At 43.1% G+C, this 19477-nt stretch overlaps 3 protein-coding genes and 1 non-coding gene across 4 annotated transcripts; 3 read left to right on the top strand and 1 right to left on the bottom strand.

Moving 5' to 3' along the window:
• Nucleotides 1-1189: 1189 nt before the first annotated feature.
• LOC130460644 (60S ribosomal protein L5, mitochondrial) lies at nucleotides 1190-2940 on the top strand. Its single transcript, XM_056827988.1, has one exon. It carries the CDS (start codon nucleotides 2369-2371, stop codon nucleotides 2927-2929), a length of 561 nt encoding a protein of 186 aa, XP_056683966.1. The 5' UTR covers nucleotides 1190-2368; the 3' UTR covers nucleotides 2930-2940.
• Nucleotides 2941-4411: 1471 nt separating this feature from the next.
• On the top strand, nucleotides 4412-6717 carry LOC130460642 (cytochrome b). Its single transcript, XM_056827986.1, has one exon. It carries the CDS (start codon nucleotides 4426-4428, stop codon nucleotides 5605-5607), a length of 1182 nt encoding a protein of 393 aa, XP_056683964.1. The 5' UTR covers nucleotides 4412-4425; the 3' UTR covers nucleotides 5608-6717.
• Nucleotides 6718-10086: 3369 nt separating this feature from the next.
• LOC130460645 (cytochrome c oxidase subunit 2) lies at nucleotides 10087-15456 on the bottom strand. The gene is made up of 3 exons (XM_056827989.1): nucleotides 13668-15456; nucleotides 11803-12120; nucleotides 10087-10489 (listed from the first exon to the last, which is right to left on the bottom strand). Exons 1-3 carry the CDS (start codon nucleotides 14059-14061, stop codon nucleotides 10407-10409), a joined length of 795 nt encoding a protein of 264 aa, XP_056683967.1. The 5' UTR covers nucleotides 14062-15456; the 3' UTR covers nucleotides 10087-10406.
• Nucleotides 15457-18214: 2758 nt separating this feature from the next.
• TRNAF-GAA (transfer RNA phenylalanine (anticodon GAA)) lies at nucleotides 18215-18287 on the top strand. Its single transcript has one exon. It is a non-coding gene; the product is annotated as a tRNA-Phe (tRNA).
• Nucleotides 18288-19477: the final 1190 nt, after the last annotated feature.

Below are 19477 nucleotides of genomic sequence, written 5' to 3'. Positions count from 1 at the left end.
GCTTCGCTTTAGCGACTACGTACTTTTTTACTTTTGGGAGGTGCAGTTGCACCACCTTAACGCGATGTAAGGGTCATCAAGGACAGGTGAATGGATTAACGTTCCTAAAAGGACAGGAAAGGTCTTAAGTTTTTACCCCGCCATGTCCTGCCTTAACGGAGCTCCAATCAGTCGCTCCTCGCTGGAATGAGGGTAGAACCGTCGATTGGTCTACTGTCTACTCACTACCTACGCAATAACCGATCCTCGGACGGACCCATACCTGTGTTACCAAAACTTGCTAGCCGACACCGGCTACCGCAAAGGGTTCGGTTGGTGGGTTGAAATCTCGTCTTGAAAGTAAAAAACGGGGTTTGGTTACTCGTTCTAGTGCTGAAGCAGAGTACAGGGCGGACGCGAAGGCCCCGGGCCGGGATGGAACGCTCGATTTTTCAAAGATTTCTTGAACTATAGTAGGAAAGGATGTGACTAGGTCCAAAGGAAGTGAACTCAATTCTCCCTTTGGAGACCCAGTTTACTGCCACCACCTCTTTGCTTCTGCGGGTTCCTTGGGACCCACTTCTGCACCATGCGTGCACGGTGGCGGGCTCGACACACGTTTGGTTGGAGAGAAAGAACCTAGAGGAGGGACCTGTGGATCGAGTACACCAGCAGATCAAGACCAACAGCCCACATCTTATCTTCTTCTTTGTCTAGGGGATCGTCGGGCTTAACCGAGACCAGACATCTGCCTTTACTGCCATTGCTTTTTTCGTCGTGGCCGTGTCCACACATACGCCTTTATTAGACGGCCCTCCCGAAGAATGGTCATTTACTCTTATATAAGTTATTAGAGTATCGGGTGTTGTGTTAAAGTAACTCGTGCTTGTATTCTTACCGAAGCAATGAACTGAACTTGATTTGAAACAAAGGAAGAATTCGACCTTAGCGGCTCCTCTGACCTCAGATGCATGTGTTAAGCATTTAGCTATGGTCTTGCATGATTTGCTTTTTTTTTGAATTCGATTTTGAAGCTACTCTACCTTTACTTCTTCCGTAAAGAAGTCACTACAGCTCAAGCTGTATCGGACTAGGCTGAAGGAAGAGAGAGGAGTCACTTAGTCTTTAAGTGTCTGAAAGCCTCCCTTCGACTGCTAACTCTTAGCAATATCCATTATTATATAGTTGCAGATCAGTTCTGACTTTTCTTTGCTCAATAGGAGTGAAGTGAGTCTCGGGTGAGCAGTTTCTGTCTTCACTATAAGCAATTAGAACTTTACTGAAATAGTTCTTCACTCGCTAGGGAAAGAGAACTCCTAAAAGCAGCCTTTCTCTTATCGTAGATAGCTGCAAACTGAATGCAGAGTGGAGATGAGGAAACTAAGACCGAAAGCAAAGGCTATCGACCAACCATAGCCCTTAGGATTTGAAACCCTAGGCCCGGCCTACAAATAGAAAAAAAAAGGCTAGCGAGTTGAAGCAATAGCCAGAGATTAGGAGGTGCGTCGCCTTTTAACAGTCAAAAATGACTTCTCGATGGGAGGATATGTAATCGCTTATTAGAAGCTTTTGTTTACATGCTAAAGCGAATCTTTTTCTTGAGAAAGAGCCAGTCTAGGTTTACCTTTGAATCTTATCCATTGAAGAAGACTGACTTCAAGACTAAAACCTGCCCCTTTCTTATTATTAGTAAGATAGGTTGCTTGAGCCAATCCTTAAATCGTGGAATAAAAATGCGGTGTGCAATTGCAGGAGAGAGAGGTCCTTCTGAGCCCACGCCCGTACAAGAGTTGGCTGGTAAAAAGTTCCTCAAGCCTTCTGTTTTGTCAGCGGATCTTACGATCTCTCATAGAAAGGTAAAGCAGTCTTAAAGACAGAGTCGTTCTTTCAGCAGGCGTGTTCTATACTGCTTGCTTAGCCCGTTCTCTTAGGAAATAAGGGATTACGAGCTAGTTAGAAGATAAAAGACTTCACTGCATTAAAAGCCAATTTTCCCTTCAAAAAGAGCTTCATTGGCTTCACCTGCAATCGAGTTCTCGGTCTCACCTAGCGTAAAGGAGAATAGCCGTTTTTATCAAAGACGGGATACTCCATAAATGAGAAGATGATCTTTCAGCTATATGGCTGAAAGCCCTTTGGCTACTCTACCTGGAAAGGCTTGCCAAGTCTGAAGGAAGATATAAGTTGCGATGTGAACAGACCTTCACTTAGTGAGAATTTCTACCAATTCTTCTTTTATTCATCAAAGCTCATCCTAATCTCCGTCGAGATTACTGCCTTAGCCCTGTACTATCATCTGTATAATAAAGTCTCGTTCTTACCACTATCCTTTTGAAGCGGGCAGGGAACAGTGCTCATGCTATAGAGATTTGAAAAGAAAAGCCAACTCATGTTTCCCCTCCATTTTCATTACGAAGATGTTTCACGTCAAGATCCGTTGCTCAAACCGAATCACGCCAACGTTATGGATGTTCCTGGATTGTGTGAAATAAGAGTAGTACCAAAGGCAGCACCTTCTGATTTCATAATCCAAAATGGAAAATTGGCTATGGAGATTCCGTGCGGTCAGAAATTGATACGGACACGCAGGGGTTCGATAGGAAAGTCGTTTCGATCCAATCCATTCTTGGGGTCAAATAAAGACAAAGGATATGTCAATGACCTAGCACGACAAAGCACTCTCCGAGGGCATGGAATGTTTCATTTTTTGGTCAGAATCTCGACAGTAATGTCTCTCTTAGATTCTCTGGTGGAAATACGGGAAAACTCCATTAAATTCTCGATGGAAACGGAGTTTTGCGAATTCTCCCCGGAACTAGAAGATCATTTTGAGATCTTCGAACATATTCGAGGGTTCAATGTAACTATTGTCACTTCAGCCAACACACAAGATGAGACTTTACTACCGTGGAGCGGCTTTTTGCAAAAAGATGAGGGAGAAACTCAGTAAGATGTCGGAAAATCGAAATATACGAGATCACAAACATTGCTCGCAGCTAAAACAAAAAAGACGTTATAAAGCTTTTTGTAAAGATCCCGATACCGGCCGGCTCCGTGACCGAAAAGACCTAACGGACTAATCCCTTATCTCGAATCGGAGATGCTAACGGGGCGGGAATCTAAGTGGGGGACCCCTCTACCGCCTGCGTCTATCTCCTGTCAAGTATGCTTTCCAGACATAGACTACGTACAGGGTAGTACTCTTGGAAAGATAGAATCTCACCGGGTATCCAATTTTGAAATAAGTTACGTATGAAGTCGCTAAAGCGAAGTTTTTGGAAAGTGACTCCCGAAAGATCGACCACTCTTCTAAATATAGTAAGGCGGAGAACTCTTGTTCATTGGAGCGCCGGAGTGCAGAGGTTGTTCCCATCATTGAAGTCCGAGTGTGGGACTGAGCCTTCCGAATGAGAAAGACAATAAAGTGCTTTGTTTCGTTGGAAAAACCAACGCAAATACAAATATCAAATTGACTTTCTAAAACCTACTTCTATAGATAGAAAGGTAGTTGACTCCCTAAAGCTTATGGAGCTTTTGAGCTTAAGCGAAGCTTTCGGGTTGGAAAGAGTTCATTTTTCGAATTCCCTCCCTTTATACTTTTCTAGGGGCCCCATTCCATTCCTTTGGCAAAGGGCCTAAAGCTCTGAGTCACTCCTTGTCTCATTGATCCGAAAAGAAAGGCATAAGTCCCACGTGTACTAAGCCCTTTCTTTATTATATATTATTCCATCCCTAAGAGCTAGAATGAATCAAAGTATGAACTAGGAACTAAGCGATTGGCAGCTACTTCTTCCATTTAAGAATGTAGAACTAGGAATAAAAGCATGAACTCGGAACTTCCCTAATAGTAGACTAAGACCTCTTTCTTGAGTCTCTATGCTCTCCTTTTCGTTAAAGGAAATAGCGGATTCCCTGACCGATTGCTATCCTAGCTCTTTCAACATCCGCTCCATCCTCAACTTGGACAGGGAATGCAGCGCGCTTAGCGTCGGAACGATCCCTCTACGTGAGTGTGCTATAAAACTAGGAGAAGAACAGAACTAAACGGATCAATTCCTTTGACCGGTCGTTTCGAGCTTCCAGTTCTTCTGGAAATTTCGATGACGCCGATGGAAGGAACCACTGGAGATTCATCCAACTTCGATCCCCTAAAGCCAAGTACGTAGGCTATAGAATCCCAAATAGAATAAAATAATAAAAAGAGCTCCTTCGGCTCTAAACAGCTACTGACCTAATTGGGAGCTTTTCAGCCAAGGTCGTCGGATTTAGAGGTCCTTTCACAACTATTTGCTTACTTAGAACAAGTAAGGGTCCAGATCATTCCATTGGGGAGAAAGCGGGAGTCATCCATATATAGATGAATACAGCGGCGTCTAGGAGGAAGACGGGGAGTGACTGGGGTGGGGAAGAAGAGTTGTCACGATATAAAGAATCTTGGCAAAGCAAATGAGTATAAGAAACCAACGATTCTCTGTTCTTAAACAACCCATATTTTCCACACTTAATCAGCATTTGATAGATTATCCAACCCCGAGCAATATTAGTTATTGGTGGGGATTCGGTTCGTTAGCTGGGATTTGTTTAGTCATTCAGATAGTGACTGGCGTTTTTTTAGCTATGCATTATACACCTCATGTGGATCTAGCTTTCAACAGCGTAGAACACATTATGAGAGATGTTGAAGGGGGCTGGTTGCTCCGTTATATGCATGCTAATGGGGCAAGTATGTTTCTCATTGTGGTTCACCTTCATATTTTTCGTGGTCTATATCATGCGAGTTATAGCAGTCCTAGGGAATTTGTTCGGTGTCTCGGAGTTGTAATCTTCTTATTAATGATTGTGACAGCTTTTATAGGATACGTACTACCTTGGGGTCAGATGAGCTTTTGGGGAGCTACAGTAATTACAAGCTTAGCTAGCGCTATACCTGTAGTAGGAGATAGCATAGTGACTTGGCTTTGGGGTGGTTTCTCCGTGGACAATGCCACCTTAAATCGTTTTTTTAGTCTTCATCATTTACTCCCTTTTATTTTAGTAGGCGCCAGTCTTCTTCATCTGGCCGCATTGCATCAATATGGATCAAATAATCCATTAGGTGTACATTCAGAGATGGATAAAATTGCCTTTTACCCTTATTTTTATGTAAAGGATCTAGTAGGTTGGGTAGCTTTTGCTATCTTTTTTTCCTTTTGGATTTTTTATGCTCCTAATGTTTTGGGGCATCCCGACAATTATATACCTGCTAATCCGATGCCCACCCCGCCTCATATTGTGCCGGAATGGTATTTCTTACCCATCTATGCCATTCTTCGTAGTATACCTGACAAAGCGGGAGGTGTAGCCGCAATAGCACCCGTTTTTATATGTCTCTTGGCTTTACCTTTTTTTAAAAGTATGTATGTACGTAGTTCAAGTTTTCGCCCTATTTACCAAGGACTCTTTTGGTTGCTTTTGGCGGATTGCTTACTACTAGGTTGGATCGGATGTCAACCTGTGGAAGCACCCTTTGTTACTATTGGACAAATTCCTTCTGTTCTTTTCTTCTTGTTCTTTGCCATAACGCCCATTCTGGGACGAGTTGGAAGAATAATTCCTAATTATTACACGGATGAGACTGAGAACACCTGATCAGTGTCAAATTATTACACCAAGAATTGACGAGCGAGTATTACACCAATAATTGACAAGCGGATTCGTTTTTTTTAGTTGGCTATGTTGATATAGCTTATATAGGGAAAAGAAAGTCTACTATAGGGTAAGGGTGAACTTTCAAATCCGGTTGTTCCCGAAACTCCCCGTCCCTTACTCGTCTTTTGAAAGCAAGAACATTCGCATAGAAGATATCCGATTTGATTCATGCATGCTCCTCCACTTAAAAAAAAAAAAGACCACCAAGAAAATTGAGTGACTAACTCAAACTTCGCGCTAGCTCTATAGTTGCTTTTATGCTTGTTGGAGCTTTGCTTGAGTCCATACTAAACCTGCTTTATTTCCTGAGAAGAGGGAGGAGCACAAAGCTGGATTTGCTGATGGTGACAAAGAGTAGGACCTCTAGCAATGAGACTCTTATCAACCATAGGGATAGCCTCAGCAGCACTACCCATAAGACCCTGATAAAAGGATCTTACTTCTTCCTTAATCTGCATCTGATTTGAGCACCTAGAACCATCAGATCTCACCAAAAGCTTAATAGCATTAACATTTTGCCTAGCTTTTGCATAAGAATGGAAGAACTTGGTGTTTGAGTCTCCAAGTTTGATCCAGTCAACTCTGGATTTTTGTTGCCAGATCTTTTCCAAAAGCATAGCTTTAGCTATTACAACCGAAAGCTTCGCTTAAGCGACTTCATACCTTTTGATGATTGCCTAAGACCACCAAACGAGCTTTGTCCCGTTCAAAAGCACCATCTGACTTACGCTTTGTTTTATACACCCATTGGTTGCCGATTGCCTTCTTACCAGGAGGAAGATCTGTAATCTCCCAAGTTTTGTTTCCAAAGCATCGATCTCCTGCCGCATTGCATTTCGCCAATTTTCTTTCTGAACCGCTTCCTTAAATGACCTGGGCTCTTTATCAGCATTAATAGCACCAACCCATTTTATATGGCCAGCATGCAAATAAAAATAAGTAACATAATGTGCTATAGGAAACCGCGTACCTGAGGAGGTCGATGACTCGGATGAGGCGGAGATGGGGTGTATTGTACGTGCAGAAAAATAGAATCAGATAACCAGCCCGGAGGACGTCTCATACGCTTGTCTAGTGCATCGTCAGTGGGAACCGTAGATGACTCGGGCTCACGAGATGTAATAGGAGTTGCAGAAGTGGTGGGATTCACCTGCTAATGTCGCCTCCCCCTCACTTAAGCGCGCATCAGGTGCAGATGCAGGCTGCTCTCAGGTGTGGGCTGCTCATGCCGTGTTTTGCGTCGTCTGGAACAATTGTTGTAGGAGGTTCTGAGGCTAACTGCGAGGCACTCCCCCTGTCTGCCGAAGTGATAGGAGGGGCGGACATGGGTGGAGTAGGTGGCAGGGAGGTGGAGTTTCAGGTACACTGAAAAACCCGAAATCTAAGTCTGCCTGGCCAGGGGGTCCATTATCACCCAAAACTTCATCCGACGCCCCTGCAAAGGGAAAAACATCCTCCAAAAAACGCACATCTCGTGATACAAATACCTCTTTAGTCTCCAAATCATAAACTTTCCATCCTTTCTTACCAAATGGATATCCCAAAAATACAAACTTCCGACTCCGTGAGCCAAACTTTTCTTTTTGCCTGGGCTTATTATGGGCATAACAAAGACAACCAAAGACGTGCAACAAACTCATATTAGGTGCAGAAGAGAAAAGAATTTCATATGGAGACTTCCCAAAAGCTTCGCTTTAGCGACTTCATACCTTCAAGCAGCTTTGTAGGAGTACGATTAATGAGGTGAACTGCAGTTTGAACGCAATCCCCCCAAAACCGTAGAGGTAATGAAGATTGAAACAAAAGTGCCCGTGCAACCTCTAAAATATTTCTATGTTTTCTTTCAACACTTCTGTTGGGGTGTTCCTACACAAGAGGTCTGAAACAATATACCTTTTTTCCTGAGAAAATGGAAGCAAGGGAGCCTCTGGCTTCGTACCATTATCAGATCTATTTTAACCACCTTATTGTGTGTGCACCATGAAAAATGTCTCAAACAACCAGGAACTTCACTCTTTTCCTTTATTAGGTAAATCCAAACGGCACGAGAATGATCATCAACAATAGTCAGGAAATAATGAGCACCAGAAGATGCAGACTTAGTATATGGACCCCATAAATCACAATGAATCAAACCAAATAAATCATCTTCTTTATTCTCACTTAAAGGAAATACAGTACGAGTTTGTTTAGCACGAAAACACACATCACAAGAGTCTAACTCCTTCTTTATTTTGCTATTGCTACTTGTACTAATGACATAAGATAAGTGCTGACTTGACGGATGTCCGAGACGACGATGCACCAATAATGTGGACTCTGCATCAAATGAGTCGAAACTTGTTGTGGCACCGCCTTGAATACGTACAACCCATTCCTTAGCTCACCGAGGCCAATCGCCATCCTCATGCGGTCCTGTACAACACATAATTGATCAGTAAATGTCACAGTACAATATGAGTCACGACTAAGCTGACCAACAGAAATGTTGTTGCATTTAAGGTTGGGAACATAAAGCACGTTCCGAACAATTCGGAAGTCAACCGTACACTTCCGTGTAAAGTAGCGGTGGTTTTAACACCGTCTGGAAGACTAACTGGACATGGAGGTAAATCCGTGCGGTCATAAATAATGTCCAATGTCCCTGTCATATGATGAGAAGCGCCACTGTCAAGGAGCCAAGTAACTTAATTTTGAGTGTCCTTACCCAAAAATGTCTCGGAAGAGGAGGCAGACTCAAGAAGATTGATTAAACGCTGCACTTGGTCGTTGCTGAAACCTGGTGGTGTGCTACTGTTGGTCTGACGCGGGCCTTGCTCAGCAGTCTGGCTGACGGGAGGACTGGGCAGCGTTAGCTGTTGGGACTGCTGTCCCCGGCTGCTACCAGTAGCTCCTCGACCACGGCCCCTACCTGGTGGAAAGCCAATACGCTGATAGCAGCGTTCAAAGTCATGTCCAATGCGACCACAGTGAGTGCAAGTGGGTGGTGCATTGGTAGTAAGAGGAGGTGATGGAACTGGAGGATTAGGAGGAGCCTGGACCGCAAAACTCACTGCTTCAGTTTTCTCATCACGACCCCGTATGATACTACGATGTCTTTCTTCCTGAGTTGCTAAAGAGAATTCTTAATATTAGGAAACGGTTCCATACTCAAGATTTGAGTCCGGAGAGCACCATACTGTTCATCATCAAGGCCTAGAACAAAATCATGAGTCTTGTCCCGCTCAACACGAGCACGCAATTTTGCCGCGGCAGCACAAGTACAACCACATGTAAAATCCTCCGAACCATAAAATTCATCCCACAATTGAATTTCTTAAAATAGGAAACCACACTCATGCCTTTTTGTCGGAGCAAGTGATATTCAGATTTAAGCTGATTTCGATAATTGGTGATGGAATAGCGTTGCTGTAAATCTAACCACATCTCCTTAGCAATCTTATGACCGGCAACACTAGGTTGAATAGACTCATCAACAGAATGAAACAACCAAGAACAGATAGTCGAATTATTTGACTTCCATGCTCTAAATTCGTTACTTTTCTCATCAGTAGGACAAAAAAATGCATCATTGATAAAACCATACTTATGACTTCTAAAGCATTAACCACGGCCTTTACCCAAACATCATAATTCTCACCCTTTAACAGATACTTAGTGAGAGAATTACTAGGCCCTTCAGAAGGATGTAAATAAGAAATTGAAGATGCATCATGAATGAATTGTACCTTCTTTAAAACTATACTTACAATAGAGGTACCGGTTGATCACAATCCTAAGTTTCAGCAAGAAAGAGCTGCTCCCCACACCCCAGACGAGCAGGATGAAGATACAGAGCAGAGAATCAACCACACCTATGGCCTTTCTTTCAAAAAATGGGTTCATGCGAGATATGGGATACATAAGTACTCTTCATTACGGCGCCAGAGAGTCATGTGAGTCAAGTACAGAGAACAAAAGGATTGTCAATGAGCATCCTGCTTCACCAAGAAATTGCATTCTCCTATATAATGACGACTCCTGATTTTACGAATCAAAGTGACGAATCCAACTCTGATTATTCATAAACCCACCTCTGGACAGTACGACTCAAACTGTATTGAACCTATATAACTTAGCTCTTATTGCGACATTCCTTGATATTCATTTCCATGAAAGCAAACTGTCACTTGAGCAGCGACCCAACAGCAAAGGAACAACTGTGATATCGAAAGCTGGGGGTAAGACGGGCAGCATTATGTCCTCAAGTATCTGCTCTAGTAAGGAAATAGGTGAACAACTATTCCTTACTTTCAAATATTCGCGAAAGCGAAGTTTTTGGTAGTTGACTTGCTTATTAGAAGCTTTTGGGTAGTCATGTTTCTCAAATTACTAATTCATTCACTTCTCGGCTGGTTCTCAATGCGGTCTAAAGGGAAAAAAAGGCTATAAGTTCTATTGCTATAAGGGCTGCTCGCCTTTATACGGCTTGGCTTCGCTATCGCTCCTATTCCTTCGGCCTAAAAAGCAGTCTTCCTACCATACCGGAATGGCCATTCTCTAGTGCAGGAAGTTTCGCCAGAAGCAAGCAAGACGAGGTCGCTCTGCTTTGTAGACAAGGCTCGTTCCGTACTTGACTTACGAGCTCGTGTAGTACTCGCCTCTATCTCTAAAGGAGCTTATGCACTCTACTTCTACTAAACGAGCGAGCGAAGCCTTCTTAGTGGCTTCTCTTCTTCACCCTATTCTTTCATTTCCGCTTAAGCTTCTCCGGTTTGGGGGATTAATTGATTAGATACCCGAGAACCATAATCTTTCCTAGAAACAGCTTCCACGACGATAGATAGGGGTCAGGTTTGTTTGGCATCTATGCCTCCTGCCCTCCAAACAGTATGGGAGCCTTTCAGCTCGTACTGCTCACACTCCTAGATCTTCACGGCACCTCCTCCACCATAGTGTGAGCTGGGAGCAGCTCCGAAAAGCGAGGCCGACTCAAAAATGAGCTTTCAACAACACCACGAAAAAAGGAAACTATGGTTGCCCACTAATCTTAGATCATAGGTGAAATCCAATCCCTTCGCTTCACGCCAGGCTTGGAACCTGTAAGTAAGGCTCCCCTCGCCTCTCGGAAGCGAGCAGCTTTCAAACCTTTCCCCCTTTTTTGAATTAGAAAAGCTCCAACCAAAAGCTTCGCTTAAGCGACTACGTTCCTATACAAATACAAGGTTCTGGAAGAAAAGCTGCTGAAGGAAGGGCGGCCCCACCCTGTGAAACAAAAGTGTACGTACATAAATAAGAAGGCTGGTTATGGCCTTTACTTTCTAGGGCTCCTTTCCATCTATCTTGACCGGGAAGAGGGGGGAGGCCCTTGCGGAAGCCCTGCCCGCCCTTTTCTATTTTGAGAGATCCCTTCCCTTCTATATAATATTGAGGATTCCAGGCTTTCCTGACTCGTAACAGACGGCTATAGGAACAAGAAGAGGCGGCGGAAGCCGTTGCAGGTCCTTCTCCTTCCGCTGAAACTCTTTTGTTTGTTCACCACGGCACGAAATCATGAAGAAGCTATAATATAATGACTCAGAAAGAGAGTGGCGCCTAGCCGTTGAGAGCGTCTGTTCTCTTTGTAGAGGAAGAGTACGATCTTGGACTGGCCCCCTTCGCATGATCTAGAAAAAAAAATAAGTCCGTGCTACTATAAGGCCTCTAAACTCCTCCCTCAGGACACTGTTGCGTTGTCCATGGGGACGGGGTAGCCCCGACTTCCATAGGTCCTTGTTTCGATCTCCTAATGAGAATGGAGGTCCTTGCGCGGGCGTCTCATCCCTAACCTAAGACTTGCTTGCTCTGGTATGGAGTGCCCCGTGGTTTCTTAAGTGCCAGCCGCGGAGAGGAATGCCGTCAACTAGGGCGCTATTGGCCACTAACCACTCGCTCGCCGGCCGCTCGGGCTCCGCGTTTCAAGTTCGTTATCCTAACCGTCTTCTCTGCTTCACCGGGAGCCTGGCCCCTTTTTCTATCTTATTTACTGCCTTGCTCCTCGGCTCCCTACTGCTCCAGCCGCTCGCTGTAAAAGCTTGCTTTTCGGGTGGCTCGCACCCCGGGTAGTGCGGCTGAGCCAGAGTGGGCTCAGCAGTCGGCCTATGTTTTCGGGCGCACGCATAAAAGCATGATTAGTTCCACAAATTTCACTGCACTGACCATAGTAAACTCCTTCTCGTTGTACCAAAATAGAGGTCTGATTTAAACGGCCAGGTACAGCATCACATTTGACACCTGAGGAAGGTACAGCCCAACTATGAAGTACATCAGCAGATGTTACAATAATACGTATATGAGTTTTGGCTGGTACAACCACTCTATTGTCCACTTCTAATAAACGTGATTGACCCAATTCTGGATCATCTTCTGGAATCATATAACTGTCAAAAGTGAGTGACTGTTCATCGGAACTGTTATAGTCCGAATACTCATAAGGTTGGGTCGACGCCCGCCTCCCCCCAAACTGTACTTGCAAGTTTCCCCGCAAAAAGCTCTCCACGCCTACTCTTAGAATTAGAAAGAGCACTATTTTTCTTTAGTTTTAGGTAGTTCTTCCGACCGTAAGACCCTTTATGAGTCAGAGAAATCGGAGGCGAAGGAACTCGACTACTTGCTTACTTGAATGAGTAAGGTCAAATTCACTTACTTGGACTTGGAACAAGTATGGCGACGTATGAAGTCGCTAAAGCTCTTGGAGCTTTTGGTATGAAGTCGTTTATTAGAAGCTTATGGAGCTTTTGTTTACACGCTAAAGCTATGCTTTTGGAAAGTCGACTTACTTTTTTGAAAGTAAGGCCGGGAAAAGTTTATTGGCAACAGGGGACCCCTTCTTACCCAGCCCTACCTACCCTATGTATTCGAGGGGAAGGCTGTAACCGAAAAAGGCCTGGTTCCACACACATAGGACAGGCAGAAGGTATGGGACGACCTGTTCGCCACGAAAAGCGAATTCTATCTTATAGTCGTCTTCTTTGTTCGATAAATGCGCATTGGAAAAGGATGCTAGTCGGCTCGGCGAAGTTGTAGGCTCTAAGAAATAGGATCCAGAGTGATTCCTCGCCTATCCTGTCAGGGGCCCGGTTGAACGCTCGAGTATAGATTTTCTATGCTCATGTGAACGACTGGGGCATAAAGCTCATAGATCTAAAAGGATCAATCCATAGGCCTGACCGGATATCGTGAAAAAAAAAGTTTTGAGTATTCATGAGACCTCGAATTCCCACGTTCCAGCGTGCATTATGCCAACAGGTCCCATCCCCAACTCTAGCTTAGAAGTTGAGTCACCCTTCTTTTTTAACCTAACTAAAAAAAAAGAGAGATAGTACATATCCTGTATCGATCATAGGATCACTCTATGAATAGGTAAATTCTCCGTGACCTCCCACCGTTCACGATATCCCTTGCTTCTCGCTGCGAGCGGCTCCTCGGTGCGGTGGAAGAGTAGAAGCGCTGGTCCCCTTCGGTCAAGTTGCTTGTGCCTGCTGTTACCTACCGTAGGACCTCCGTCCCCGAAGCGAAGAAAGAGGAGCAGGCAATAAGGTTATTGTCCTCTCCCGGCCCAGTAGTTCCGCAACTACTACCGTGGTTGTTGCCAGCGGGGATCCCCCATTCCGAAAGGTTACTGGGCCGGCCGTTAGGTCCAAAGTTGTATGCCATTGCTATGGTGCCGTTAGATTCACTACTTCAGCGCCGTTATCGGACATTGCAGGCTGAGCATCTATTTCTCGTATATCGCTCTACACCGAGAAGAGGGATGTGTACCTCCAGCAACAACAAGAATGGAACCATAGGCTCCTATGCTGAGAGCATTTCAGGGTATAGGTCTAACCACCTCAATCAACTCCCCGTTTCTGGCATGCTATAGTTAGAAAAGTCTCTCGACGACGGGAATGGGAGATTGCCAGTAAGCCAGATGCTTTGCGAACTATATTCCACTTTAAGGCATTTCGTTGCACTTAAATCACCTTCGTGAAGAGGCGCACTCCGATACCATTGATGTCCAATAGCTTTGATAGTAATGGCTGGATCTACTACTACCTCGTCCATTGAGTATAACAGAGCAAATGATGGTATAGCAATGAACATCAGGATGATACTGGGAAATATGGTCCGAATAATCTCAATAGTGGTTCCATGAACAATCCTTTGCGGGATTGGATTTTTTTTATAGTGGAAATGCCATAAAGCGCGAACCAAGATCCATGATACGAAAACCAAAATAAGAATGAGGAAGAAAAAGATATCATGATGTAAGTCTATTATTCCTTGCATCATAGGTGTTGCTGCGTCTTGAAATCCTAATTGCCATGGTTCCGCTGCATCACAAGGAGCAATTGTGAAGAATAGCCATTCTCGAACAATCATTTGTATTTTCATTCTTTGACTTCTCTGCTCTCTCGAGAAATGAAGAAAGACTGATTCTTGCTCTCCAAATTCAGGAAGAAAGAAATCACCGGTTGGGTTTGCCAACCAAGAAAGGCATGGGACCTTTCGAACTATGTCTCTATTATCGGCTGCGTGCTATCGGAGAGAGAACAACGGGAGGTTCAGTCAAAAACATTTCCCGCACAATCAATTCAGAATCTCTTTTTCTTTATATACGCAATTTCGATAAGAGTCTAGCCAACTCTTTGAAGGAGCTAAGCTACCTGTATCTTTCTTTGTATGTACAGGTTCACACCTAAGTCAAGTAAGAACCTCCCTTAAGAAAATTGGACCTTAGAAGTTCAAGTAGAAAGTACCTTACTCTACTCTTTAATCGAAGTGGTAATCGCACATCTTTCTTCTACTTCTTTTTTTCCATCGCCTGTCAACCATTCATTCCTTTAATTGACATAGGTCGCGAGCGGTCTAATTCAAAGGAATGAATGCTTTGGTAGAATTCATTTTTGGGGAAATCCGCTATTATCTGCCTTCTATCCCACTTAGGAGAAAAAAAAAAAGAGTTATTTACTATTAAGCAATGAACACTAACTTAAACTCGAAGCATTTGAGTTGAGAAAAGAAGGTTCCAACTTCTAAGCCAATCAATCGATGCAACAAAGAGTTTTTCTTTGAGGGAATTTCAAGTCTTAGTTATAGCAGTAGGAATGTGGTCTTTGCCTTATCCGGATCTATCTACACTGTCTCAGCTCGTGCAAAGCAGTAAATATCTGAAGGAAGGGTACGGAGTTGATCCTCGCACCGAACTCTAAGCGCTAGTTTCACCTTCTAAGGAAGCTAACCTATTATTTAGTCGAGTTGCTTCGCTCCAGTTTCAAGCTTTATTATCTAGCCAGTCTCGCGTGAAAGTTTCTGTTATTTTTTTCCTGTCTGAAAGTCCAGTAGCCTAGGGGAAGGCTCGACAGAAAGGTACGAGTGGTCGGCGGAGTCATCCTCTTTCATCCAGTCCAACCAATACCCGAAAGGAGTTGGTCTTTCGAAAGTATCTTAATAAGTAAGGTATGCGTCTCCTCTTTTGCCAGTTCCAATTCCCGGAATTCTACGGAATGCAGCAGTACAGTTCACTTTCTAACATCTGCAGCTGATTCTTCCTAACTCTTTTATATAAGAGAATATCTCGCTCTCTCTGTCTGTACTCGGAGTTCTAGCTTTCTTTCATACCATATCAAATGCATGGAAGCCTTTCGCCTAAGAGTTAGTTAAGTAAGAGTTTTGGCTTCTAGGGCAATAAGACTTTCTCTAAGTTTGGTAGGATTATATCTGTCTATCGCCCTATTGTGGGCATATTCCTTATACTATTATATGGATGTCCGTTTCGGTAAAAAAGGGATAGATTCTCAAGCAGTGGATTCGTCGAAAAGACTATCAGTTGATTCTCCAAGAGTAAGAAGGCATTCCCTCACAACCTAGCATTAATTTCGTTCTTCCCTCCTACTCCGAAAGCTTCGAAACAGCGACTTCTTAATGCTTCGCACTAAGCGTGTAAACAAAAGCATAGCTTTAGCTATTACATCTCCTCGTCCATTAAACAATAGAAGTTGTCCTTCAATCAAAGAGGGGATTGGTGCAAAGACCTTCTTTGTCCTTTCCTAATCGCCTATTGCTTATACTATTGATTCACTGTCCATACGCCCATCCTATTCTCAGCAAGAGCGACTCGCGAGATGTCATGAGCTTTTTAGGATGCGAATGTCGTCGAATGTGCTTCTCATCTCAGCTGGGCATTTAATGGTATAGATTAAATGCCCGAATCGAAAGAAAGACCAGGGGCTGGGAGCTCTGATGGCGCACGTTTAGGGTGGTTTTCTATCGTGCGCCCAGCCTTCCATGGCAAAGAAGAAGAAAGCTCAACCTGAAATTCCGATGCCGAGGGTGTCGCCGGTGAACCCTTCACCTGCTGTGCATCAATCGGGTCCGGGAATTGCTCACAGAGACATCGTGGCTACACCCACTTTTGCGAACCCTCCGATTAATTCTGCGGCTACGACTATGGCGAATCCTCCTATAATTGATGATGTTGCGAAATTAAGAAGCCCGATACAGTCTATTGATAAAGCGTTAGGGAGTAATTCGATGAATGGGGCTGGAACTAGTGCTTAGAGCACATCACCTCAAGCGACTGGGAACAAGGTTCGATTGGCGGCTCCTCCTCATCCCAGTGCTGGGCCGGTTTCTGAAGAAATTTTTGATGCAATTGAATTCATAGAGCAACAATGCCTACCCAGAAAATGGTGAATCGTAGATTGGAGATGGAAGGCTCTACTGCTTTGCCGGCAAATCCATGGTCTGGACTGTTTGAGGGAGCTAAACTAGCTTCAAAAGGTACAACTCTGCATTTTTTGGCTCCTGTGGTCAAGGATGGTAGGAAAATAGCCCAATTACAACAATCTGAGTTAGATGTATTGACTGAAAAATGGAATGCTTCTATTGTCATGTATGTGGTTGGTTCTACTCCAACAATTGCCTCCGTTAATCGTTATATATTTGAAAAGGTAAATTCAAAGTTGATAAGAATAGTGGTGATACATCTTCAAGAATCAAGATTATCCCCCATTCTAATGAGAATCCTAGTGATGATTCTCAAGGTTATAAGGATTTGATTTCCTTAGAACAGAAGACTATGCTTTCTTTCTTTGGTCCCTATACCCCGGAATTTGAATTCATGTATTAAGCAGTTTATTCAGAATTGAAAGCAGCGTAAGGTGTGCTTCCATGATCGAAAGGATTGAATCCCTCGTGCGCCGAAACGCTCAAATATTGAGCCATAAAGATGGTAACCCTGGTACACATACTCCTGTATCCACAGACCCTAAAAAGCAGTCTAATAACTTGATTAGTTACCCTTTCCAAAAACTGCGCTTTAGCGACTTCATACGTGTTACTTCACGACAATTGGATTCTAGGTCAGTGCCGTGGTAAGAACCTTTTTCACACAAGACGAGCTACTGGAAATTATGGGTAACATTCTTTGGTTGGACTGATCAGTTATCAACTATGCTATGACTGCCCTCAACCTACCGCTGATTATGCACACATATTAAATGAAAAGAATGCACAAATTTATTGACATGTAACACGGATGTAATAGCGAAAGCGAAGCTTTTGGAATGACTACATCAGAAACAGAAGATCTGACTAATAAAGTATTAGCGTGATACCTTGCTGCCTTCCCTTGATTCAAGGCCTAACGGTCCAGTCTACTAACTTATGGGAGTTCTTGGTGAAATCATTTAGAATTACTTTAGGGTTCTCAGTGAGCCTATGCCCCCTACTATACTACCAGCTGATGGTCGAATAATTCACCCCCGAGAGGTGGAACTCTTTGTGCCATTGATTGGTATAGAAGACTCAGGCTCTGACCCACTTGAATAGAAGAGAAGACTAATCCAATAAAGGGCGAAGAATATACTATATGAAATGATTACTAAGACCCCGAATCTATTCTTTCTTTTTTTTTTTTCTTGCTTTTGAAAAAAGGAGTTATAGAATATGAAATGAAAAATCATATATATATTATGAATAGGAAAAAATGGAATAATTTTTGTGAATCGATTTAAAGTTGAAAAAAGAATCAAATATTCATAAAATAATTCACTCCATAGTCTGATAGATCTTTGGGAGGCACTTATTGGACGAGAATAAAGAAAGATAGAGTCCTGTTCTACATGTCAATACTGACAACAATGAAATTGATAGTAAGAGGAAAATCCGTCGACTTTTAAAATCGTGAGGGTTCAAGTCCCTCTATCCCCAAAAGAGTTTTTTACTTCCTAATTAGTTCTTTTTTTTTTTTCATTACCGGGTTGAAGGCGGTTATATCCCTAATTTTCTCTTTTCACAAGTCTTGTGATATATATGATAGACATACAAATGAATATTTTTTAATAAGGAGTACTCAGTTTAGTGATTCACAATTCATATTATTACTCGTACTAAAAAAACAAAAAATTTTGAAAACCCAAGGGATTCCGGTATGCATATATGGATATAATACTTTTTAAGATTTTTCGTCCGTTTAATTGACATAAACCCGAGTTATCGAGTCAAATGAAATGAGAAGATGATGCGCCCGAAAGGTGAATGAATGGTCGGGATAGCTCAGCTGGTAGAGCAGAGGACTGAAAATCCTCGTGTCACCAGTTCAAATCTGGTTCCTGGCACATGCTTTTTTTTATGGATTTATATACATATTCAAAGAAAATAAAAAGTTTCAATTAGGCAGTTGATCAAACAAAAGTCTCGAAGAATTCAAGCATGTAAACAACCTAAAGCTCGAAGTTGAGCTTAAGCGAAGCTTTCGGAAATGGGGATCTCAAATTTCAGGTATGCCTGCTCCTAATCCCATTTCTACTGGAAATGATATTAATAGAGAACTGATTGGGAGGGGAAATGAGGCTAAATGGGCAAATCTCTTCTCTGGGTCTAGTATAACTGCTAAGGGGAAACCATTGCAATTTGTTGCTCCGGTTGTTAAAGATGGCCAAGCTGTTGCTATTCTTCAACAATCGGAAATTTATATTGAATCTGAGAAATGGTTATCTTCTGTTGTGCTTTATGTGGTGGGGGAAACTCCGACAATAGCTGCTGTTACTAGATTTATTGAGAAAGAGTGGAACTATGTCAGTAAACCTAAAGTGTATTTGCATGATGATGGGTTTTTCTTGGTGAAATTTCTGTTGATGATAGAAATGCTGTTCTATATTCTGGTCCCCATACCTATGCAGGCAGGCCTTTGATTGTTAAGCAATGGACTGCTGGTTTTCACTTTAATGAGGAGGTGTTAAAAGTTCCTTATGGGTGAAATTCCCTAACCTTCCAAAAACTTCGCTTTAGCGACTTCATACCTCTAAACTGTTGGGGTGAGGGCTCGTTGAGCAGGATAGGAAGCATTTTGGGTGTTCCACTTTATGCAGATGAGTGCACAACTCATCAATATAGAATTTCCTTTGCAAGACTTCTGATTGAGATGGATGTTACTAAGGAACTTCCTAAGGAAGTCCAGATTGAAGATGTTCATGGTAAGGTGTTTAAACAACAAGTGATGTATGATTGGACTCCTCCGTTCTGTGGGAAATGTAAGATGGTGGGGCATGATTGTTCAAGCTCTTGGCAGCCTCAACCTAGATCTGTTAGACCTGCCATTCAGAAGAAGACGGTTCAGAAGTGGGTTCCTAAGAAAAAAATGATACTAGACCCCCTATTGTCACTGTGGTGGCTACTCCTAATCAGCCTATATCACAGGTGACTGATAAGGATGGTTGGCAAGTTGTTGCGAGGAAGACAAAAGATAAGGGGAAGACTTTTTTCTGCTAATGTTCAAACCCTTCTATGATTCCCGAAGAAGTGGATA

The sequence above is a fragment of the Spinacia oleracea genome, chromosome 5 (genome assembly GCF_020520425.1).
Source record: "Spinacia oleracea cultivar Varoflay chromosome 5, BTI_SOV_V1, whole genome shotgun sequence".
NCBI lineage: Eukaryota > Viridiplantae > Streptophyta > Magnoliopsida > Caryophyllales > Amaranthaceae > Spinacia > Spinacia oleracea.
This window is presented reverse-complemented; position numbering and strand designations above follow the sequence as displayed.